The 23,256-nt window shown below is 48.3% G+C and overlaps 7 protein-coding genes across 7 annotated transcripts; 3 read left to right on the top strand and 4 right to left on the bottom strand.

The window, feature by feature from the left end:
* Positions 1 to 1,540: 1,540 nt before the first annotated feature.
* N7500_007017 (homoserine O-acetyltransferase family protein) lies at positions 1,541 to 3,124 on the bottom strand (the record flags this gene model as incomplete). Its single annotated transcript, XM_056678161.1, has 1 exon — positions 1,541 to 3,124. The coding sequence occupies one exon, from the start codon at positions 3,122 to 3,124 to the stop codon at positions 1,541 to 1,543; it is 1,584 nt and encodes a 527-aa protein (XP_056533161.1).
* A 3,795-nt stretch (positions 3,125 to 6,919) lies between these two features.
* Positions 6,920 to 8,069, top strand: N7500_007016 (glycosyltransferase family 32 protein; the record flags this gene model as incomplete). Its single annotated transcript, XM_056678160.1, has 2 exons — positions 6,920 to 7,973; positions 8,041 to 8,069. The coding sequence occupies 2 exons, from the start codon at positions 6,920 to 6,922 to the stop codon at positions 8,067 to 8,069; spliced, it is 1,083 nt and encodes a 360-aa protein (XP_056533160.1).
* A 1,795-nt stretch (positions 8,070 to 9,864) lies between these two features.
* Positions 9,865 to 11,675, top strand: N7500_007015 (FAD-binding oxidoreductase; the record flags this gene model as incomplete). Its single annotated transcript, XM_056678159.1, has 3 exons — positions 9,865 to 10,109; positions 10,170 to 11,436; positions 11,505 to 11,675. 3 exons carry the CDS (start codon positions 9,865 to 9,867, stop codon positions 11,673 to 11,675), a joined length of 1,683 nt encoding a protein of 560 aa, XP_056533159.1.
* A 1,174-nt stretch (positions 11,676 to 12,849) lies between these two features.
* N7500_007014 (cAMP-dependent protein kinase) lies at positions 12,850 to 14,231 on the bottom strand (the record flags this gene model as incomplete). The annotated part of the gene is made up of 4 exons (XM_056678158.1): positions 12,850 to 13,572; positions 13,638 to 13,762; positions 13,829 to 13,918; positions 13,997 to 14,231. The coding sequence occupies 4 exons, from the start codon at positions 14,229 to 14,231 to the stop codon at positions 12,850 to 12,852; spliced, it is 1,173 nt and encodes a 390-aa protein (XP_056533158.1).
* Positions 14,232 to 14,701: 470 nt separating this feature from the next.
* On the bottom strand, positions 14,702 to 15,613 carry N7500_007013 (V-type proton ATPase proteolipid subunit; the record flags this gene model as incomplete). The annotated part of the gene is made up of 8 exons (XM_056678157.1): positions 14,702 to 14,738; positions 14,797 to 14,882; positions 14,943 to 15,027; positions 15,085 to 15,191; positions 15,266 to 15,348; positions 15,423 to 15,435; positions 15,491 to 15,508; positions 15,566 to 15,613. The coding sequence occupies 8 exons, from the start codon at positions 15,611 to 15,613 to the stop codon at positions 14,702 to 14,704; spliced, it is 477 nt and encodes a 158-aa protein (XP_056533157.1).
* Positions 15,614 to 16,403: 790 nt separating this feature from the next.
* On the top strand, positions 16,404 to 20,235 carry rom2 (putative Rho guanyl nucleotide exchange factor (Rom2); the record flags this gene model as incomplete). The annotated part of the gene is made up of 5 exons (XM_056678156.1): positions 16,404 to 16,500; positions 16,542 to 19,097; positions 19,149 to 19,579; positions 19,636 to 20,067; positions 20,149 to 20,235. The coding sequence occupies 5 exons, from the start codon at positions 16,404 to 16,406 to the stop codon at positions 20,233 to 20,235; spliced, it is 3,603 nt and encodes a 1,200-aa protein (XP_056533156.1).
* A 1,330-nt stretch (positions 20,236 to 21,565) lies between these two features.
* aspA (uncharacterized protein) lies at positions 21,566 to 23,041 on the bottom strand (the record flags this gene model as incomplete). Its single annotated transcript, XM_056678155.1, has 6 exons — positions 21,566 to 21,809; positions 21,870 to 22,472; positions 22,525 to 22,612; positions 22,680 to 22,796; positions 22,857 to 22,932; positions 23,021 to 23,041. 6 exons carry the CDS (start codon positions 23,039 to 23,041, stop codon positions 21,566 to 21,568), a joined length of 1,149 nt encoding a protein of 382 aa, XP_056533155.1.
* Positions 23,042 to 23,256: the final 215 nt, after the last annotated feature.

The raw sequence follows: 23,256 nt of genomic DNA, 5'->3' as shown, positions 1-23,256 counted from the left end.
GAATTTAGCAGTTCTACATATAAGAAGGGAACGGAGTTTAGAGCAAACGCCCTGCGCCGCTGCGATTGTTGATCTGAGCGAACGCCTGAAGCCCGCTGAGTCAAAGAGATACAAATTCAAATGACTTGATAAAAACATTCTTAGGCTACGTACCAATAGAGTATATCTCATATAAAGAGACCCCACAGTAGGAAAGCTCTAGGTATTGAAAAATCAGTTCTGCCTTAGGCAGCAAGCAGGATGGCACCGGAACGGGAGAATGTAAATCCCCTGACTTAACTGACCTCTGCTTCTTGTCCAATATTCCCGATGGAACATCTATCAAGCTCAGCTTTGGCACCCTTGATTAGATGAAGTGGCTGTATGCTGTCTTCAAGATGACTCCAATGCCGAGTCGGTGGAGACAAGCCAACGGTAACACTTGTTTCATGAGGCTACCAACACAGCCACAACACCTGCTAATTCTAAGATCTGACCGCATATCTTTTAGCAATATTGAGATAATAAGCTACTACCTTTTTGAGCAAGTCTTTTGAGGATATATCATACAGCCACTGCGATGGAATGGTATATGTTATATGCGGTTGTTGTTCCCCCCTGTTGAAGAGAGCCATTCATTATGTGACGCGCTGAGGCGCGTCCACATGTATATTCCAGCGCATTAGCTTGCAAACGAATGAAAGCAACTTTGCTTTTTGGAATTTGGGCCTGCACTGATCTCCGACATACACCTGCTCCCTCCCCCTTTCTTATCTCTTTTCTTCTCCCTCATTTTCGGCCATATTCATTCAAGCCCTGGGATGATATCTTGGTGATGTCCCAAAAGGGCTAATCGGCAATAAACATCCGACTATCAGTGACTTTCTGAGATTTCCTACTCTGTCTGATGAACTGATTTGTTACCGGTATGCGTCTTATGGGCCCGTGGGATTTGTGGGCGTTATGTTTCTTACTCGGTCTTTCTATGAACCGCTATAGGTTCTCCTGGTTTGTTGGTGATACTTACTTAGGGGGTGACATTCGTATAAGATATCCTGGCTTTTGTTTCTCTTTGTTATTTAGAGAATGGGTTGTCATTCTGGAATCATGGACTTGGTAGGTTGTGTCATTTTGTTCGTTTCTTCTACTCGCCCTGTGATGAGTTTGTCTTGAAGACGAACATAAGCCAATTCTGCAGGCATCCGCCTGAGACTGCTCCATCCGTGACATTTCGTGTCCGTGGACTATGTATACGGCTGGAAGCCAGTTATGAAAACCGAGAGCAAACTGAGGGCGAGAGTTCTTACACATTAAGTATATTGATAGAATCAAATGAAATAATTTGTATAGACTTGTGTTCCTTTCTCATGCAATAGCTACTTGGACTGACAGGGGGTATCCGGGTATCCATTGATTCCCTAGAGCTGCTTATAAGGATAGAGAAGAGGTATGCCATTTCGCAAATGTAAAACGCCTCCCCAATGCCAAAAGTCGTACGCTTAACGACGAATGTACAGATTTATATTATTTACCATCGTCTCAGACACAACAAGCCACGCGATTAGCGTAGGAACTTGCCCAATGCGCCACCGATGTTCTTGAGATCCAACAAGAAAGTGTCATGGCCAAAGAGTGATAAGTCGTCACCAAGCTCGACATGTTCGACTCTTTTGTTGCCTCCAGCACGGAGCGTCTCGGCGATCTCCCGCTGCTGCCATGCCGGGAAGAGAATGTCACTCGCCACACCCATAACAAGCACAGGGTGATTCTTGAGAGGCGCAAGGCCGGCAACAAGATCGCGAGGAGGACCGTCCACTGGTTCGGCGGATACAGACTCGTCCAGTGGGGTCTTGGAGGCTGATCCAGGCTGCTCCTCATAGGGCTTGTCTGGAAGAGTCAGACTGCAAGCGGGGTCCGAGGCATTAAGTGCGTCACCGCCATGCGCAATACGATACTCAGACTCTGCGCGGCGTTTCAGAGTGGCAGTCTGATGAGCATGGCCTAGATCAAACAAGTCCATGGCCTTAGAGACATAAAGAAGACTGTTGGGATCGTACTCGAGACAGAACTTCTCACCAGCATGGTCGAGGTACGTCTCAATAAGGAAGTCGGGACACAGGGCAGGCTGTTTGCTGGGGTCTGCACGCTGACGACCAAATCGCATCTCCCATTCTGGCCCGCTACGGTACGTCACGGTTGCGATCTCGCGCGCTAGCTTCATACCAGAGTGGGGTGGGATTCCGTCGTAGTAGAACCCACGAGCCCAGTTGGGGTCCATCATCAGCACCTGCCGCTGCGTGTGCCGCATCGCTATACTGTAAGGGTGGCTGCGGGCGCAACCACTGATACTGACAATCTTGTTGACCCGCTCCGGGAAGAGGACGCCGGCTGCGAGACTTTGCATGCCACCCATGCTAGATCCGACAGAGGCAGCGAGCTTTTTGATTCCAAGGCCATCAAGAAGTCGGAATTGAGCGCGTACCATATCGTCTAAAGTCAGGATCGGGAAGCGAGTTGCGTACCGCTTTCCGTCGGACGGATCGAGGGAAGACGGCCCTGTACTACCGTAACATCCTCCGAGGACATTAGTGCATATGATATGGTATTTATTGGTATCCAGTGGCAATCCGGGCCCAATAAACTTCTCCCACCAGCCGGGCTTGGGGTTAGACGCTGTGCTGTGGGCGTGGCTTGAGGCGGACAAGCCAGTATGCAGGAGGATGGCATTGCTCTTGTCACCATTTAATTGGCCCCATGTTTCGTAGGCAACGTCAAATTCTGTGAGCACACCACCCCAGTCGAGTAGAAGTGGCTGTTCACAGTGGTATAATTCGTGTCTCCCGGTGGTGTATGAAGGTTCGGGTCCGGATTGCAGCGACCGAGCGGAGAGCTGCGCTGACTTTGCTTCTTGGGCGTCAAGACAGGGGAATGACATCGCTGGGTTGGATGAGTCTCTTTCATTTGACTCCGCGATAACTGCTGCTGATTTTCGCGGTGACACGGTATGCAATGCCCGGGTGGTCTTCCATTGCGCCGATAAAGTCCGATGTGGCCCCGCGGGCTTCACGGGGGATTTGCCTGGTCGCCATGGCTGGTTTCGAATTGTACGTGAAGCCACGCGAGCAGCGCGTCGAAACGATTGCATTTTCAAAGCCTGTGATCTGTGAGACTCAGAAAGAAAGCTTCCCAGGTTCAAGGCTATCGGGGGAAGAATATGTGGATACCTCAGGCACTAAGCAGTGGCGTCATCACTGACATCGGTGATTGGCCGACCGCGGGAGAGTCAAGCGTCGAAGTATAAACCTAGGTAGGTACCCAGGTACCTCGGAATGTAGAACATAGGGCAATTATTATTTACAACTTTCATCAGACAAGCTAAGGAAAGGACCCAATTTCATATGTAGCTGATTTGTCCTATACCGTTATGCGATTATGAAGTCGTGACCCTTATGGGGAAGTCTCAAACGCCGAGAGCTAGATGCAACATAAATCTAAAAATCAAAGGTATATGGACAGATCACAATAACTCGTTGCTGGACGGTACCGTCTTTATTTTCCTTTTGGTCTTCTTTTTGACTACCTTTGTTCTCTGGATGTGGATTACGTCCTCGTCATCTTGGGCTTTTCTTGTTCCTCCCGGTGGGATGACTGGATCAACTGGATCTGAGGTATCGAATGAGCCAAGTGGCTGACCGAGGGCAACCTCAACTTGGATTCACTCTTTCAAGCCTTCAATGGGGTGGAATAGGACTCTTTTGTGCTTGATGGTAGGCCAGTCTATGCATTCTGTCGCAGTATCCAGCTGGCTGGCTGCGTTTACGACATCGATAGTAGACGTGGAACTGAGGTCGATGGATCCTCTTATTTGCAAAAAAGAGATAGGGTGCTTCACTATGAGAACATATTAGTTACATTGAAATGGACCAATTCATTAGAAGGAACAATGTTCATTGCTCACCATGTCCGGTTGAGCATGGGGGATAGAAGAAATTCGAAGGAGGTGTCCCGGCTCCTATATCATACAAGGGATTTGCAAAGTGTGCCTCGTGATTTAAAGTTGATTCCCTCCGTTTTCCGGGCTTGCTTCCATTATCAATTGGTTGACGTGTGTTTGCATCAGGCTCAATATCATATATTGGCACATGGTCATCAAGATATTCAAATCGACAGCCCAACTTTTCCAGATAACGAGAAGTCCAGCATATCGATTGGATCAAGAGATCGCGATGACGGCTCATGAGCTCTGCAAGTGAAATCACACCAGTAGCCGGCATATTGAAGACACTTACAAGCAAAAAGTTGAGGAGAGTAGGAATATGAAGGGGTTTGATGCGCGTCTTGGCCGCCTTCCAGGATTATATCCAGATAGGAGAATGTCATGACTCGAAGGAATATCCATCTTACCTCTAACCGTGCCAAGCGCCCAACACACACGGTGTGCGTTAGGCTTGGTCACCAAGTGTGTTGGGTTGGGTGCTACTTATGTTCCGGGATCAACAACTTCCAATTCTTCTGAGTTTCAGTAATTTGATACTTCCAGCCAAAACAAAGCGCGAATAAATCACATTCAACAGTCCACGTTTGTGGGTTCTCATCCAGTGTTAGTGGCCTTGCAAGTTCAGCGTTCAAGAATTTCTTGATCACAATGATCCACAAAAGCCCAGTAACCCGTATGTACTCCGTACTTCAACTAGATTCCTTGGGTGTCATCTGGTCCAAGAGCGCTAAATTCTGACCGTAGTTGCTGTGCTCCTAGTTTCCATTGGGGAGGGAAATTGGGGTGTGAAGAGGCTCGGCGCTTAAGGAGAGCGCGATGCCATTCTAGGCTAATCACAACGTCTCCCCTACGTGGGCATCTACCTAGGCACTGTTCCTGACAAAGTCCTTTCCAACGCTCCGTGGATATCCTTGGGTGATGCATTGGTAGCCGCCATAGCATATAGGCACAAAAACACATTGTCATCCACAAAATAAACCGAAATTTCGACTGCGTACATAACAAATACAGAAGAGTATACATCGGTAAGTTTATGATAAACAATCGGTAAGGGCGTCTTTACGCTCAAAAACAATCGTGTAGCAATCTTAGAAGCTAAGAGAAGATTTCAATGGCTTGAGGAGGGCAGACCGACCATCTCGGACGGATGTCTAGCCCAGATGACATGCGAGGCTCTGTTGGTTAGGCTTGTTGGCTCCGAGCCCAATGAAAGCGTTATAGTCATTCACGCTACGCAACACTTCGTTCGCTTTCTCCAATTCACCATTAGTGATGATTATATCCAGTATTTTGGTTCGGACTCGCCAAGCTCATTGATTCCTGTGGTGGCCACTCCCTGGTTCGACCTTAGCAGCGTATCCAATAGGAAACAATTGGTCCTCAATGTGTGTGCCCTGATGCGTTGGGGAGGAGCGAGTCTGTGATTTTGCTCTTGTTTTGCGTTTGTTTTCCTTTTGTCTACAATCGCGTACATAGTCATATATATTCAAAGTGCGTTATTTGGAAAATTAGACCCACGCCTTTTGAAAGTAATACTTTGAATCTAAATCTGAGCTCCTGAAATAAAGCGGAACATGGCTTCTTAGCAGGGTTATAGGTTGTATGTTACAAGTGTCACCACAGACAAAGGAAGAAATGTCTTCGCAATTATAAGGAGAAACTATAGGCTGACTGACCTCCCACCGGAGTCCCCAACCCCCTTTTTTGCATGTTTATTTCTTAAGGAATTCACTGTCTCTGTGTATTTCGATCTGTTCTCCTCTTTCATCTTCTACATTGTAACCAGGAACGCAAACGGCTATCACAAGACAGACGGCAGGAGCCAAAACTGCAAGACTATACATGTTTTTACCTTTCCTCCTATATCAAGACTAACTTTTCTTGTGATGCTCTCAGAAACTGCCAGCAGCACTTCCACCCTAAGTCCCTTTGGTACTTGTTGATCATCTGGGCACATTGCCAAGAAAAGTAAGCATCCCAAAGATGGTTGAGGCTTGGCAGATCGAAGGGGCTTTAAGGACAAAGGATGAAGTTGACTCTATGATATAGGTTCTATATGAAACTCTCCGGCTAAACGAAGCCCATGTCGCTATCAGAGCTTGTCCAGGTGTAGCGAATCAGTGTTGAACTACTTCCAAGTACATATAAACTTGGTCTCTGATTGTAGTTCTATGCAGTCTGGTAGTTAGAGTTGGCAAGAGTGTCACCCCTATTCCGTAAGCTACAGCAATCATTTATGTTGGGATGATCATCACCCTGCTCGAGATACATCAAACGAGCAAGGAGCAACTCATGTGGGGATGCCGGACAAAATTAAGTAATTTATGTAGCAGGACTATTGCTTACGAACAATGTAGATGCTTATAGAAAGAAAAAAAGAAGAAAAGCACGGACAGATCGGAGAATGGGCAATGAACAATATCAGTCATAGTTCAAGTTACATTCCAATCATACTCGAGGCCACGTGAGCGGTTCCACCCCCTACAAGCTGCTTCCGGCATACGCAGCCCTTTTGTTATATTCGACATCTAAGAAAATTGGCCAGCAAGGCGACAAGCTACTCGCTGCCAGACAGCGTGGCCTCCTCTGATTGAATCTCTCTCATATTGTTCTGTGGTACTAGTGACCAATAATTCTTGCTGGGCGGTTTTCTTTTGCGACTCCTATACTGGTTCCGGTTTGACCGTTTCTCCGACCATCGAGGTCACATTCAACTAAGACTTCCGCGTAACGATATGTCACCCTCTCAATTTATTTAGCCCAGGAATTGGAATCGCTCGACTGTCACAACTGCCGAACGAATCGCATACCAATCAAATTCCCCGATCTCGCAGATCACGGAACACAAAAGCACGGTGGGCTTGATTCCTATCTTTCAGTCAATCTACGGTTGTCGCAAACTCAGACAGTCTTTTAACGACTACACCGGCTCCATCGCCTGTCATGATCACCCCGCGCAAGGTGCTGCTCTCCATATTCTGCGTGATCGTTTTTGTTCTCATCCTCCGCTCGTTCCGAGATCCAGAAGTTCCTGGGGCGCCTGGGTACCGACCGGTGAAGAAGATATCAGAAGAAGAGGAAGAAGCGATAGCGAGCTCGGCACATAAAACCCCACCGCAAGGTCGAGCGCAATTACCTTTCGGTGCATCACCGACAGCACCGCTTCGTGAACGTCTCCGGTATCAATTTCCATACGAAATCGAGAACAGATTCCCCGCATACATCTGGCAAACATGGAAATACAATCCGGGGTCCTTTTGGTTCGACGAAGACCTTCGCGGCCCCGAGGCCAGCTGGACAGAGATGCACCCGGGGTTCACGCATGAAGTCATCCCCGACGAGACGCAGCAGCATTTGATCAAGTACCTATACGGATCAATTCCGGAAGTATTCGAGGCATATGGTTCGCTGCCGCTCGGCGTCATGAAGGCGGACTTCTTTCGATACTTGGTTCTTCTAGCGCGGGGGGGAGTGTATAGCGATATCGACACTTTGGCACTCAAGCCCGCTCACACGTGGCTCCCCGAGGACCTTGATCGATCGACAATCGGATTCATTGTTGGCATTGAGGCTGATCCTGACCGCGATGACTGGCAAGACTGGTATTCGCGCCGAATTCAGTTCTGCCAGTGGACCTTTGTGTCGAAACCCGGACACCCAATTCTTCGTGATATGGTTGCTTATATCACCGAGCATGCCCTGCGAATGAAAAGGGCGGGCATCCTCAAGGTTGGCAAGATGGATAAGACTATCATGGAGTTCACGGGGCCCGGAGCCTGGACAGATTCCATCTTCCGCTACTTCAACAACCCGGCCTATTTCAACATCCAGCCTGGAGATAAAAACATTACCTACGAAGACTTCAGCCACCAGACCACACACCGTAAGGTTGGGGATGTGGTTGTTCTGCCCATCACCAGCTTCAGCCCCGGGGTCGGGCAGATGGGTGCGGGGGATACGGATGATCCTATGGCTTTTGTCAAACACAATTTCGGAGGTACGTCTATATCTTCGACTCGTCCAATTACTCTCATGTGGATGTAATATTAACATTTCGATCTCAGGCACATGGAAGACGGACCCGTCGCTCTGAAGAATGCCCCAAGCTTATACTGGATTCAACTTCGACACTGTATAGTATCAGAGACCTATTGCAGGCCTTTGATTGCAGCTCATCTTAATCTTTGCTCCGATTTCATCACCCACACCTCCCGACTGAATCTCCGGATTGTCTCTGCTCCCATCACAAAACCCTCAAATCTCCGCCATCGAACTGTCATCATCAGTGTCTTTGGGTACAACTGCGCAAGCTTTAAACCCGTCCCATGTTTCATGATACTTGTTCATATGATTCCCCCACTTTGTTTTTTCATTGTTATACACACTATTCTCTTATTGTTCGGTAAATGATTTGTTACTAGCTATACTAGCTGCTTATAGATTTCAATCTCATTGCTGAGAGAGACAAGAGGCGACTCTCGAAAATTGCCCATTGCCTTTGAATGGAGAACTTGATACATACCTATCGTTTGTTTGCCCGCATATATGTTGGATGGATCTAGAATATATTTAGGTACAACTATGTTGCCACATAGTATATCTGGTTCAAACGTTGCAAAGGAAACGCGTATTTGGTGTTCGACATATGTACTCCTGTATCCCTTTGCTCAAAAGTCGAATCTTAAATCCCCTAATAGTAAGCCCAGCCCCAAAATCAAAAGGCAGCGCCGGACTTTACTGTCGACTCCAAAGCCACATGTACTTTCCAGTTCTCCGCTTCGAATAAGATATGCCCCTGGCTCGCCCCGGACGTAACCACAGTAACTTGCTGCTCCTTTTATGTGTGGATTTGAAATTATTTCTGCAATGCGCAGGTAAGACGCCAAGAAAGCGAGTTTGGAGCCGAGGGCATCGAGAGAGTAGATCAGGATGCTGACATATTGGATCTATGGCTCTGATTGTGTTGAAGAGGTGGTATTCTACCGTTTAAAATATGTGACACCTAGCCCTTGGCCCCCATCGAGTCTCTAAAATGTATATTTTGGCAGATTGCCGAGTTCACTAAGCTTTGCTGATCAGTGGATTGGATCGACTCACGAGCCGCGGCGATCCCCGCGTATGTTACATCGTGCCAACAGTGAAATAGCCAGAGCCGCATAGCTGTCAGTCCATGAGATCCGCTTGGATATCCGCACATAAGGTTGTAGACATACAGCCAAGAGAGCTAGAACCGAGCACGGCAAATCCCGATCTCTCGTGGTATGTCACTGTTTATATCTGTCTTGTGGGGACTTCACGCTGCCACGACAGCCCGGGCAAGGTGGACTCTGCAAGGGGGTATCGTATCCATAATCAACGATCCCAGCGTACGGAGTACAGGATTTCAGTTGGGTGGGGGGAGGCTTGCATCGGGCGTAATTAAGTTGCACTAGCACAAATCAGTAATTATAATTTGTAGGCTATGAATCTTGTCTGCCTATAACAGGAATATGATTACGGATGAAATTTTGTATTTAGAAAAAGGAATGTAACATATTTAAAGGATCCGAACATAGCAATAAAGACCTTGAACGTGTACAATTACCGCGGTGTACTTCCATGTGTTCCATTCAAAATATCTTAGAGTTTGCGAGATCCAGTTTCAAGGTTCCAGGGTGGGGAAACGGCAGGCTTCCCGTTGGCTCTTCCCGTTGGCTTTGCCCGCTGGCCAATGAGCTCCGGAACTTGGAATTTACACGGATTTACATTAGAGGCTAACAGGGCTAGTATTAGCTGCAACATATATTGGCAAGGTGGATTTTTCTTTCTCCTAAGCGAAAAGCCCCTGACTTCGAGCTTCGCAGAGAATATTCAAGTGAGGGCCTGTTACGCCACGAAGCCAAACCATAATGTTTTTCCACGCATCCTTCATTGCCTCGCTGTTGGCAGTCCTGCCTCGGGCTTCGGCCTCGGCATGCCGTTCCTTCCCCGGCGACGTTGACTGGCCCACGAGTGATGACTGGTCTCAATTAAACAAGACCACCGGTGGCCGCCTAGTAAAGACCGTGCCTCTTGGCACCCCTTGCCATGCACCAAACTACAATTACGAGGCCTGTGCAGTCTTGAAGGATGGATGGCTACTTCCCGAGGAGCAGTATGTAGCGTTACGTGTAGAATGACTCGGAAGGGCCAGGACTAACTATACCTCTAACAGCTATGAATCGTCTTCTTCAATTATGGCGCCGTTCTTTGCTGATGGTGTTTGTGACCCGTTCCACCCAATCTCAAAACCCTGCACACTGGGCAACTATGTGCGCTACAGTTTGAATGTTACCAGTCCAGCTCAGATTTCCGACGCTGTGAGGTTCGCAACGAAGCACAACATTCGTCTTGTTATCCGTAACACCGGTCATGACTACAATGGCCGGTCCACTGGTGCGGGAGCCCTTGCAATCTGGACTCGCCACCTGAAAGATCTGTCAATTCACGATTACAAGGACAAGCACTATTCTGGCAAAGCCATTACCATGGGTGCTGGCATTCAAGGTTATGAAGCCTACGAGATCGCCGAGAAGACTGGCTATCAGGTTGTTGGCGGTGAATGCCCCACCGTCGGTCTCGCTGGTGGCTATACCCAAGGTGGTGGTCACTCCGCACTTGGCTCCCGTTACGGCCTGGGCGCTGATCAAGTCCTGAAATGGGAGGTCATTGACGGTCAGGGCAACTTCATCACTGCTACCCGCGATAATGAACACTCCGATATCTTCTGGGCTCTTAGCGGCGGCGGTGCTGGCACTTACGGTATAGTCTGGTCCATGACCTCCAAGGCACACCCCGGGACACCCGTTTCTGGCCTGAACATGACCTACACGAATGAGGGTATCTCGCAAGATACCTTCTTCAATACCATCGAGACCTTTCACGCCGTATTGCCCGCTATCGTCGACGCAGGTGCTATGAGCATCTGGTACTTCACCAATACCAGCTTCTCGATTGCCCCAATCACCGGTCCCAACATTCCTGTCGGTGATTTGGTGGCGCTTCTCAAGCCCTTCACTGACAGCCTTGATAAGCTCGGCATCAAGTACAACATGGTTGCCAAACAATTTGAAAGCTACTACAGCCAGTTCAAGGATATGCAAGGCGTTATCCAGGTCGGCACTGCCCAGTATGGAGGCTGGCTGGTCCCGAGATCGGTCGTTCAGAACAACAACCACGCCCTGATGACTGCTTACCGTGAGATCACCGAGGCGGGCGGTACCTTCATCGGCGTCGGCTTGAACGTCTCCCACAAGGTGTCTGGAGACGTCCACAACGCGGTTCTCCCTGCTTGGCGAGAGGCTCTGATCGATACTACTTTGACGACACCGTGGGAGTGGGACAACTCTGCTCTCATGTTGGAGCGTCAGCGCCAAATGACTGAAGATTTTATTCCTAAGCTAACCGCGCTTTCTCCCAAATCCGGTGCTTATATGAATGAGGTATGTAAAATGATCTTTATCTCTCAATTTCCCTCATTATTGTGCCTACATGCTTATTATTTTTGCAGGGTGACTTCCAACAGCCCAACTTTAAAGAGGTATTCTACGGTACCAATTATGATACCTTGCGCAAGATCAAGGCCAAGTATGACCCGAATGATATCTTCTATGCCAGAACCGCTGTCGGGTCTGACGAGTGGACCGAGAGTGAAGATGGCCGCTTGTGCAAGGCGACCTAGGAAGCATCCAATTCCAATTTAGATATTGGAGAGTGATCGACACGTTTGAGGCCATGTATTGTATTTTCCTACCGTCAGCTTATAGTACTGAGAAGGGTCAGAAGGTATCTAGAAAAAGAATTTTGAAATGATATCTAAGAACACAGTCAAAGACATCACGAGGCTGCAGAAGTCATTGAATTATTCTTGTTGAGTTGAACCCGGTACTGTCTAATATATCAAAGGTTTGAGTCCTGTCGCTTACAGGATACATAAATTGTGGTGCGCTGTAAGACGGCATTCAGAGATACTTCGATTTCCACTGCTAAAAGATGCAAGTTCCTTTGGTGGCGATCGAGAGGATTTATGTATTTCTATTATGGCCAATGAATTGATTACGCAGAATCTAAAATATCAAATCGCAGGAGACATAGTCTATTTGAAGAGGTGTGATATGACATTAAACTCGCACTGACAACGAGCTCATACATTCAACATGAAAACACATACATACCTATATGTAGATGCAGCGAGGAATAACTTGAGTGGAGGACATTGGAACTCCCGAATGAAAAGAAGCAACCACCTATGTAACATCGTGGTCCACCACCCATAACTATAAATGTTGATGATTGTTGGATGAAAAGAGAGTCAAAAGAAAATGCCATTAAAACGCTTCCTGTTCAAAAGATTGCGTTTAGAACCCTTGTGAGAGCGCTGAGGTGTTTAGGCAAGAGTTTGAATCCCGGGTGACCCATCTCCATCCCGATGGTCAACACAAGGTTTCTGCAAAGGAAAGGGCATGTGAGAAAAAGAAAATAAAAAAACCTATACTCTGCCCAGGATGGTCTTCATACTGGTGTATGAGAGTGTGGGCGTGAGAGAAAGTGAAGGTAGGTCAAATGGTGGCGGTGAGACCAGCTGAACAGCATAGCGAGGCGTGTGATATCCCCCGCGGCCAGATTTTCCACAGACATTAATTCCAAGGACTGTCATGGGATCTCATCTGAATACCAAAAGGTCAAGATCGGCGCGAATGTTCGCGAGTCTGGCGTCTGGATGGAGGAGCATTCGCTCACGCGGGGAGGCATCCGTGGGGGTTGCGTGGGGTTAGAGAGGGATAGATGGCCGTCATCTGATTATCTCGGAAGAACGAACATTCAATGAGAGCTTAGGTTGTAATGGCGAAGATATTTCAGAAGTCACTGAATAGCGCCTCATACTTCTTCTTCAGATCTTCCGTGTAGATGTTCGTGTTCCTGAGGTCGGGGGGATCCGGGTATTCTTCAAAGTTACCCGTGTCCGCGGGGTGGGATAGGCGGGGAATTATAGGCCCTTTCACCCGGCGATAAAACAAATCATCCCAAATAACATCTTGAAAGAACGGATGGGACTTGACTCGAGTCGATCCACCAGAGATGTGGCCGAGTCGCTCCGACGGATTTGTTTTACAGAGTAGAGAGACGATGTTCTGTGCTGCGGCCGGCATATTCGGTGGGAAGCGTAGACGACCTTCAATAATCTGCTCGTAAATGCGCATAGGGTTCTGATCCCAGAAAGGGGGCTGTCCGATCAAAAATTCGTAGATCAAAATCCCAAGAGCCCACCAGTCCACTGCAAGTCCATGGCCACTGTTTTGAATAACCTCTGGGGCCAGATATTCCGGCGTGCCACATAATGTGTATGTCTCGCGGTTATCGACTTGCTTTGCAAACCCAAAGTCAACGAGCTTGATGTGACCATCGGCATCCAACAGGATATTCTCCGGTTTGAGATCTCGATATGCAACTCCATGGACGTCGTGCAGGAACTCAATTGTCATTGTTATTTCCGCAGCATAAAATGTCGATGTTTCTTCGCTGAAGCGTCGCTGTCGTCGTAGATAGGTAAATATCTCGCCTCCAGGACAATAGTCCAGCTAGCAATTTGTTAACACCCTGGGCTCAATCACGACATTCTCCAAATCCAAAGAAAGTGCCATACCAGCATGTAGAGGCATTTGTCATCCGAGAATGATGCAATCAGGGTAGTGATGAAAGGGTGGTCAATGACTGCTGCGAGAGCTTTCCGCTCGTTGCGCACATGCTCCACTTGCTTGAGTTTGATCACTTTCCAGTCGGAATCAGCACAAGTTTTCCCTCACCATGCGCAACGTTAGACAAAGTGGCGCTTACCGTCCGCCTTTCGAAGAATTTTCAATGCATAAACTTTGTTCTTGTCCTTTTCGTCTTTTAACCTTGCGAGCCACACCCGAGCGAAAGTGCCTATACGATAAAAAAAAAAGACATGAACAGTCAGATGCGACTCGTGTAAGAAAAATATGAGATAGGTCACGCGCTCACCGGTTCCAAGAGTCTTAATGAGCGTAAAATCGCTCACATGCAGACTTCTTGACGAGATGCATAGTTGCTTATCCTCCTGGCGTTCGGTGATAAGGAAAGGGTTTGAGGATCGCGGAGAATGGCGGAGGGTTTCGACGAGCTGCTTCTCCTTGTGATGCAGATTTGCATTTAGCTTGGAAAATACCATGGTTCCTGGCGCCTCATTTGGCGAATGTTGCACTGCTCCGGTTGCCATTAGAATGGTCAAAGATCATATCGCGGTTAAAAGGAAGAAAAAAAACGTTTATGGAGACCCCGTTAGCGCGCCACCAATCGGCAACACAGGCTGATTCCGAGCTTCAGATCATAAATAACATCGAGGTTCGAGGATTTGAAAGAGTATTGGGCTCTAGAAAAATCGCGGGGCAAAGAGTTGTGAAAAGGAAGTTCTGCCTCTGACGTATCTATGGGGGCGGGGCTGAACGGGAAGAGAAACTACGGTGATAAACCGGACTGAGTAAGCTTTGAGCTTTGAACCCGAATATATACGGTATTGTACACCGGAAAAATGTTCTTCGATTCAGATGCCAGTATCTCCATACAGCCTTAACTGTCTTGGTTACAGTTTTTAGTACACATCTATTAAGTGGTGTGAGACATCTTTGAGCTCAGGATGACCGGTCGCGGACGGAAGAAAAGTGTGGAATAAGGCGCGGTATGGCTCGCTCAAGACTTCGAGTTTAGGATCAAACCAACAATCAAGCTGAAAACCATGTCAGTAAGAATAATTTGAAGATCGGGAGTCCAACTCGGAGACCTACCCATAAAGCCCAAGAACTTCGCCAAAAATCAGGATGAGAATCATTCCCACGTAGACACGAGACTGTTGCATGTATGCTCGAACACCCTGGAGTAGCTGTTAGAGCTCAATAGTCCTCTCACCTTGCCGCGCATATAGGGTACTTACAGCATCGCCCACAATTCCAATTGTATAGCCAGCAGCCACACCTGTGAGACCAACTGACATTCCAGCACCAAGATGCATGAAGCCACTGTACAGTGTGAGCTTGTGTCAAGCTTCAAATCTATCCAACACTGTCAAAACATACCTGTATAAGCTCATATTGGTTGTTGGGCCCACTGCTTGTGCGATGAGCACGGCGATAACGAGGCCGTAGACTGCAATGATACCGGACATAACAACGGGAATGAGGGACTGAAGTCACGAACCCAATTAGCTATCGTGCTATCCATCGGGGAACCGGCGAACCTCGATAAATGGTTTCTTACCTTCATGATGAGATCAGCCCGATAGGTTCCCACGCCTGCAATTCCAATGCCAGACTTCGCTGTGCCATAAGCTGCTCCTGCCGCTGTGAGATTGTAAGTTGTTTGTCCGAATACCTAGAACCTAGAGAGCTCCTTCCATGCGAAGTAATTCACGTACAACCGAAGATCATCTATAGAGAACGGTTAGGGCACGGTCAAATCGAAACGAGGTAACGATGAACTCACTGCAGCGGCAATTCCAGCCTAGTATGGGAAACCTGTTAGTCTAGCAACTCCAATATTCTCCAAGACTGAACTCACAAAGGAGAAGAACGGAGCGAACTTGGGCGCAAGCTCGCTGTCTGCCATGGTGACGTTGAAGCAAGACTAATCTTGCAGATCACAAGAAAGAAATATAACAGGAAAATGAGAGCTGTTTGATACACGGCCAAGGGAAGGGAGAAGTTCGGGCTGTTGATAGGTTTCGGGGCTTTGGGTGTTCCACATGGCCACTTCGCCCGCCGTAGTCCACGCCATTGTCCGGTCCTGGGCGGTGACGATACCGTACCCGATGTATTCGACTCTGAACGCTCTGTCGCTGGTATATGTGCGAATTAAGAGCCTTTGTATTGAAATTACCATACCGGCCTCGCCGTCACCTTCGCCATCCTCGTTCTCCTGGTCCCCTCCCCCCAGTTTATTACTGCATTTTCAACATCCAACTACCACCCCCACTTTCAACAGCTCTCCTACCTTTACTACTCACCTCAAAATCTCGGAAGATGCTGAGGGCATGAAATCGAAAGGAGCCTTGAATTTGTTGCGCTCATAGCTCCTGGCGCTTTTCCATTAGTACCGTTTGATATCGCCTCTAAATTCCCCATCCGAACTGAGGGGAGTTATGGAATATTGAGTCCCATCGGTACTCTTGAGACAATCTATTATTTCTTTCGAGGGTACTACCTACGGAGATTTTCTCTCGTTCTACCTCTATCGTTTCTCCCGTTGTCTACGATCTCGAACCTCTTGCGACGCCCTGAACGCCCTCCACGATCAATCCGGATACCCCTTTCGCCTTCCTCGCACCCCGGCATAGATACACCTTGCATATCTGATCAAAGCACTACTAATAGTCCCTGATCGCTGATAATTCTTGAAGATGGCGGATTTGGGGGGCCAGCGTAGCCGGAATTACCGGCCTCACGGACCCGCCTCGTCCACGCAGCGGGATGCAGCGTATTCAGACATTTTTGGAGGTGCACCGCCCGCAGGACGCTCCCATACCATGAACTCGCAGACTCCGCAATTCTCACAAGCTCGCGCTCATACCATGTCGTCGCATGTCGCACATCCTCAATTTCAAAGACCCCCGCCGCCGCCAACACGGCAAATGCCAAATGGACATGGGCCGCCATTGGGACCATCGAATGGATATCCTCCACCCCCACCGTCTGGGCAATACCAAGCCTACAATCCAGGGACCTCGGCGACAATGTCTTCACATCAGCCTCCTCGACAAAACCCCCTGGTAGCCAACAACGCTTTGCTTCTTATCCTCGACCTCAACGCCTCGAGTCAAGACCAAGCCCTGCTCCGCAATATCCAGAACCCAGGGATTTCAATCGCCCAATGCCTCCTCCTGCGCTGAATTCTGATTCCTCCCGATCAAGATCCATGGCAAGACTAGGCGGGCCGCCTTACCAGATTCCGCCAAGCAACTTCAATCACACCTCCGCCACTGCCTCTCGCCGTGAACAGTATCATTCTGGAGCCCAGATGACCCAGCTCGGCCGTCCTGTCCCAGAAAAGCATGCGAATGAACGAGCTATGTCTATGACTTCTTGGTCATCGGACCGGGATCCGCATATCATGAATAGTGGAAGGTCAATACCGCACCGCAGACCTCCGTCAGGTCACGATCAGCAGATTCCCATAAGGTACGACTCAATGATGCAACCTAGTCCCGACGAGTCTGTTACGTCTCGTCAGCCAAGTGACGCATCGCAAAGATCTCGGACTATGTCCATGGCATCCACCGTTGCGCCCGATCGGACGATGAGCGTTCAAAGCCAAGCCACACAGAGCTCTGGCGGCAAAACTACTCTTGTTTCCAGGGATTCGCAGCGGAAAGTTCCTGTGGTCTATCCTGCTCTGCTTTCTCTTGTCGCCGAGGTTTTTAGAGAGAAGATTTCACTCGGCGAACGACAGAAGAACGGTCTTTCATATCAAAATGCGTTCTCTGGTACTGATTCAGTTGACTTGATCGGCTCCATCATCAGAACCAACGACCGCAACCTCGCTCTTTTGCTTGGCCGTGCGCTGGATGCTCAAAAGTTCTTCCACGATGTCACATATGACCATCGTCTTCGCGATGCACCCGGAGAGGTCTATCAATTCAAGGAAACGATGGGAGAAGACAAGTCGACAATCGAAGTTAATGGAGTTTTCACTCTCCTTACTGAATGTTATTCTCCCACTTGCACCAAGGACACACTCTGCTATTCCATTGCTTGTCCACGGCGACTCGAGCAGCAAGCCAGGTTGAATCTGAAACCTCAACCGGTATTGGGAACATCGGAATCCAAAACCGCTCTGCCTCCCGATGATGACGACGACAATGATAATCAAAAGCTTTGGATTAGCACGGTGCCTAAAGAGGTTTCAGACTCTGTTGATGATCACGAGAAGAAACGGCAGGAGGTTATCTTCGAGCTCATGTACACGGAGCGTGATTTCGTCAAGGACCTAGAGTATTTGCGGGATTTCTGGATGCGACCGTTGCGTGCTGCTGGAACCACCGCTCACTCGCCAATTCCGGAACACCGGCGTGAGAAATTCATTCGAACCGTGTTTGGCAACTGTTTAGAGGTCCTCAAGGTCAACAGCGCTCTGTGTGAAGCCTTGAATGCTCGACAAAAGGAGAGTCAAGTCGTTCAAACCATTGGCGACATATTCTGTCAACACGTCCCCAATTTCGACCCTTTCATCAAATATGGTGCCAATCAACTTTACGGAAAGTACGAGTTTGAGAAGGAGAAATCATCAAATCCAGCCTTTGCCAAATTTGTCGAAGACACGGAACGTCTCAAGGAATCTCGGAAGCTGGAACTGAACGGATATTTGACAAAGCCTACAACTCGTCTTGCAAGATACCCGCTTTTGCTTGAAGGTGTTTACAAACACAGTGCGGATGGCAACCCTGATAAAGAAGATATTCCAAAGGCCATCAAGCTAATCAAGGATTTCCTTTCGCGCGTCAATGCCGAAAGTGGAAAAGCGGAGAATCATTTTAACTTGGTCCAACTGAACGCTGCGCTGAAATTCAATTCTGCGGACTATGTCGATTTGAAGCTCACAGAAGAAAATCGACAAATGATCATGAAGATGTCATTCAAGAAGACGACAGCCGACAGCTCTGATGTCACTGCGTATCTTTTTGACCATGCCGTCCTCCTCGTTCGCGTCAAAACAGTGAATAAACGCGAGGAGTCTCGGGTATACAGGAAACCCATTCCTTTAGAACTGTTGGTGATCGCTCAAATGGAAGAGGTTATTCCACGATTAGGTATTGCCAAAAGACCTTCATCCAGTCTCCTGTCCAACAAGACTGTCATCAACAATCCCCCTCCTGCCAAGGATGGTGGACTGCCAATCACGTTCAGGCATCTCGGCAAAGGTGGTTACGAGCAGACTCTATATGCCACAAGTAGCGCCACACGACGAAAGTTCATCGAAGCGGTTGAGCAACAACAACACAAATTGTGGGAGCGAAATAGCAATTTCTACAACAAGACGATACTAAGCGAAGGTTTCTTCGCAGCGGTTAATCGGATCAACTGTCTTGTTCCTATTGGTAAGTGAAGTTTCTTACTCGGGCCAAGTCTCACTCGCTAACTGCTCCCAGATGGAGGCCGAAAACTAGTCTACGGAACCGATAATGGCATATTTGTCTCTGAGCGCTGGCCCAAAGACAAATCAGCAAAACCAAGAAAGGTTCTAGAGGCCACTCAAGTCACGCAAATCGATACTCTAGAGGAATACCAGCTGCTGTTGGTTCTGGCAAATAAAACGCTTTCCTCTTATCCCATGGACGCTCTCGATATTGTTGAGGGGCAGAACATCATGGCAAAGCGGCCCAAGAAAATTCAGGGCCATGCCAACTTTTTCAAGGCAGGCATTGGTCTCGGTCGTCATCTTGTCTGCTCGGTCAAAACATCGGCGCTATCGAGTACAATCAAGGTTTACGAGCCGATGGACAATCTGGCCAAAGGAAAGAAGAAGTCTGCCGTCAGCAAAATGTTCCAGGGTGGCCAGGATACTCTCAAGCCATTCAAGGTCCGTGTTCACTCTTGCATGTATGTGGTTCACTCCGCACTAACACTTCTATACAGGAATACTATATCCCTGCCGAATCTTCTTCTATCCACTTCCTACGTTCTACTCTGTGCGTTGGTTGTGCGCGTGGATTTGAAGTGGTCAGTCTAGAAACAACAGAGACACAGTCTCTCCTTGACCAGGCCGACACGTCCCTTGATTTCGTGGCACGAAAGGAGAATGTCAAGCCCATCCATATTGAACGTATGAATGGCGAGTTCCTACTCAACTATAGTGATTTCTCATTCTTCGTCAACCGCAACGGCTGGCGAGCCCGTCCGGACTGGAGGATTGCCTGGGAGGGCAATCCGAACGCATTCGCTCTATCATACCCTTATATTCTAGCATTCGAGCCCAACTTTGTTGAAATTCGACATGTTGAAACAAGTGAATTGACGCACCTCATGACTGGCAAGAACATTCGCATGTTACACAGTTCTACACGCGAGGTATGTTGTTTCAAGGATTCTCCTAGAAGCTTTCTCTGGGAGTTTTTCTATCACTGATCAAGCGCTGACTGGTTTGGGTAGATTATCTATGCCTATGAGGATGAGCAAGGCTATGACACTGTTGCCAGTTTAGATTTCTGGACCAACAAGCCACAAGCAGCCGTCTAATATCCGACGAATGCATGTTACAATCCAGCTTGACATCCCCAACTTGATGTTGTCCGCATCTCTTCCTGCAGCATCAGAAATTTCTCTTGAGAAGTTCTCATTCACATGCGCCATTTACTGTATGTGTCATCCCAGCACACTCGCAAGGTCGTGACTGTATGTACTGTGTTGTGTCTACAACATTTCAGCCGATCACCCGCATCTACTTCGCAAACACCAGTCCCTCCCCTTCCTCGATACCAATTACAATAAATCGGGGGGTTTTCCCGTCTTTTCTACGCAATGTACAATGGAGCGCAAATACCACTTCTTGCGTGTCTGCTTTCTTGCTTTTTGCTTGTTTTTTCTTCCTCTTCTACTTTTTGTTGACTGCATTTGGTCCTTTCTCTTCTTTTGAAAAATTTTTACCCTTCTTCTTTAGCTCTTTCTATCTCCCGATGGGTGTGTCTCCTTCGGCATTGCCATATTCTCGAGACATTTTCGTTCTACCTGTATCGTTTTGAGTTCGAGGCATCTTTGCCTATTATACTTAGCAATCTCATTGAAGTGAAAGGCAATTACATTTCAGATGGGGATTGCAGTAGATTTAAGCCTAGTTTGTTAATGTGGTTAAATCCAATCATGGATATTCGATTATCTTTCATGGTCGTTTTGCACTGTCCTCACGCTGCTACAAATAATACTCAGGAATCGACTACAGTAGCAGAGCCCCGAAAAATGACACAAGTAAGGGAGCGAGTTAGGTACTTTTTCTTCCTCAATTACTATCGGGGGCTAGGAAGACAGGCGAGGAGAAAGGATAGATAATGAACAGACAGGAGCCACGAACGCAAAAAAAAAAACAAGGGAAGAGGGAATATTGCTGCGCTGCGGACTTTGGACAAGAACAGGAGAGGAAGCAGAGAAGAGGAGGAAATAGAAATGATACAGCAACATGTCTCGGTGGCAACTGGGATGTGATGAAAAGGAAAAGAGACAGGATGACCTGGACACGGCGAAAACATGTGCTGAAACGGAGGCAGTCACCGGATTGAACGCGAGAGAAGTATATCGATGGAACCAGAAACTGATAAGAACAGTTCAGTCTCCCATTGAAAATGAGAAGAATTGCACCCACAATTCGGGACCGGAGCGCCGTAATCTATGTTGAGGTGACCCATCCTCGCAAAGGTAAGAAAAGAAGAAAAAAGCTATTAACGTGAATAAACAGTCAATATTATCCCATAAACAAAAGCCAACTTGTTGGTGCCATAAAAGTCCATTGGCACAAACGGTATCACATTGCGAATCGGCGCCCCGTTGAATGAGCTGCACCGTCGACAGGGTATATCTAGGCCTCTCCGTTGGCTGCTTCGCCCATATTGCCCTGGCTTTGCTGCTCGCGCTGCATGCGAGCCTCAATCTCTCGGAGCTGGCTCTCCCGGGCCAACAGCTCCTGTCGCTTCTCGGCAATCTCACGCTGTACCTTGATCTCAATCTCGCGCAGCTTCTCCTCCTCGCGGCGGAGCTGCTCCTCCTTGAGGCGGACAGACTGGTTGGCAAGATCCTCGGGGTTCATAGCAGAATCATAGCCACTGTTCATCCATATGTTAGCATAAAGATTGTATCCATTTGTAGTTTCAGGAAAGACATACCCAGAGCCACCATCGACGCTCTTGCTGAGTTTCTCGGTACGGTAGTTCTCATAGAGGAAGTCGTGAGTGATCTCCTTCAAATCAGCCAAGTGGCTGTGGAGCAGAGCGCTACGGATCGCCAGGAAGTCAGAGTGACGAGGGTTCTCAACCTCGACGACACCCCATGGGTATTGGCGCGCGCGCACTTTCCGGTTGTCAATCTCAACGAAGTCTTCCGAGCCAACAATAGCAAAGGGCATCAATCCACGGAGCTCGGCGTTCTCCTCCACAGTGTCCTCATCATCCTCCTCAATGTCGTAAGGGAAGTTGTAGACGGGAATGCGGTAGTGTTCAATGTCCTCCATGATCAGCTTCTTGGACTCGGCCAATTCGGCGGGAGTGAGCGAGTCGGCCTTTCCAATGACGGGAATGACGTTAACACGGGGAGAAAGGCGCTTCATCAATTCGATATCGAGTTCACGCAGACCATGGCCAGTGGGTGTGATGAAGTAGAGCAGCACGTGCACTCGGTTATCCCTGAATCGAGGGTTACGCTTAATTCGCGACTCCTCTGCAAGAATATCATCGTATTGGCGCTCAAGATAACCGACAATCTCACCGAAGCTACCCGAGAAGTCAGTCCATGAACAGTCGTGGAGTATCTGTGTGTACGTGCCTGGCCTCGTTGTCAATCTGGTCACCAAACCCGGGGGTATCGACGATGGTCAGGGAAATGCGGGTTCCCTCCTCGTCCAACTCGAGCTCTGGAATCCCAGTGTCAGTATTAATAGCTTGGTACAAGCGCCGCGCGCGGGGGCGGTTTCAACTGACCGACAGTCACGGGCTTGATGCGGACACCCTCCTCGAGGTGGGCATTGGCGGCATCATCGGCATCCTTGCCTTCCAGAACCTGCTTGCCGCAGAGAGTGTTGACGAAAGTGGTGCGGCCTGTCGCAGAAAGGAGATCCTGTTAGTCGCTGGAATTCGAGTAATTCGTCTCGACCATACCTGTTCCACTGGCGCCGCAGACCATCAAACAGAACTGAATTCCCTTCTTGACATTCTTCTTGCGACGGATCTTGATCTACCCGAAATGAGTACGGGCCTGCAATTAGCTTGGGAAACTTTTCAAGAAAGCGGGAAGCTCCGAATTAAAAGGGGAATGCACATACCGCGTTGAGTGCTGACGACATTGTGAACTAAAGGAAGATTAAAGAAGTGTCCGGAGAAAGAAGTCCAAAGCAAGGAATTAATAACGAGGAAGAATGGTGTGAAACTTGGCTCTCCTGAGAGTCTGGAGAGAGTAGGGGGGAAAGACAGTTCGTGTTTCCCCCTTTCCCAAATAGGCCAATCACGGGACAGCTCTTCTTCTCCAGTCTGCTACTTTTTTACTTCTACAAAGCTCTCG

Source organism: Penicillium coprophilum (assembly GCF_028826855.1).
Source record: "Penicillium coprophilum strain IBT 35676 chromosome Unknown utg000004l_segment0_segment0, whole genome shotgun sequence".
Lineage (NCBI taxonomy): Eukaryota > Fungi > Ascomycota > Eurotiomycetes > Eurotiales > Aspergillaceae > Penicillium > Penicillium coprophilum.
Note: the sequence above shows the minus strand (reverse complement) of the source record. Positions and strands in the feature narration are given on the sequence as shown.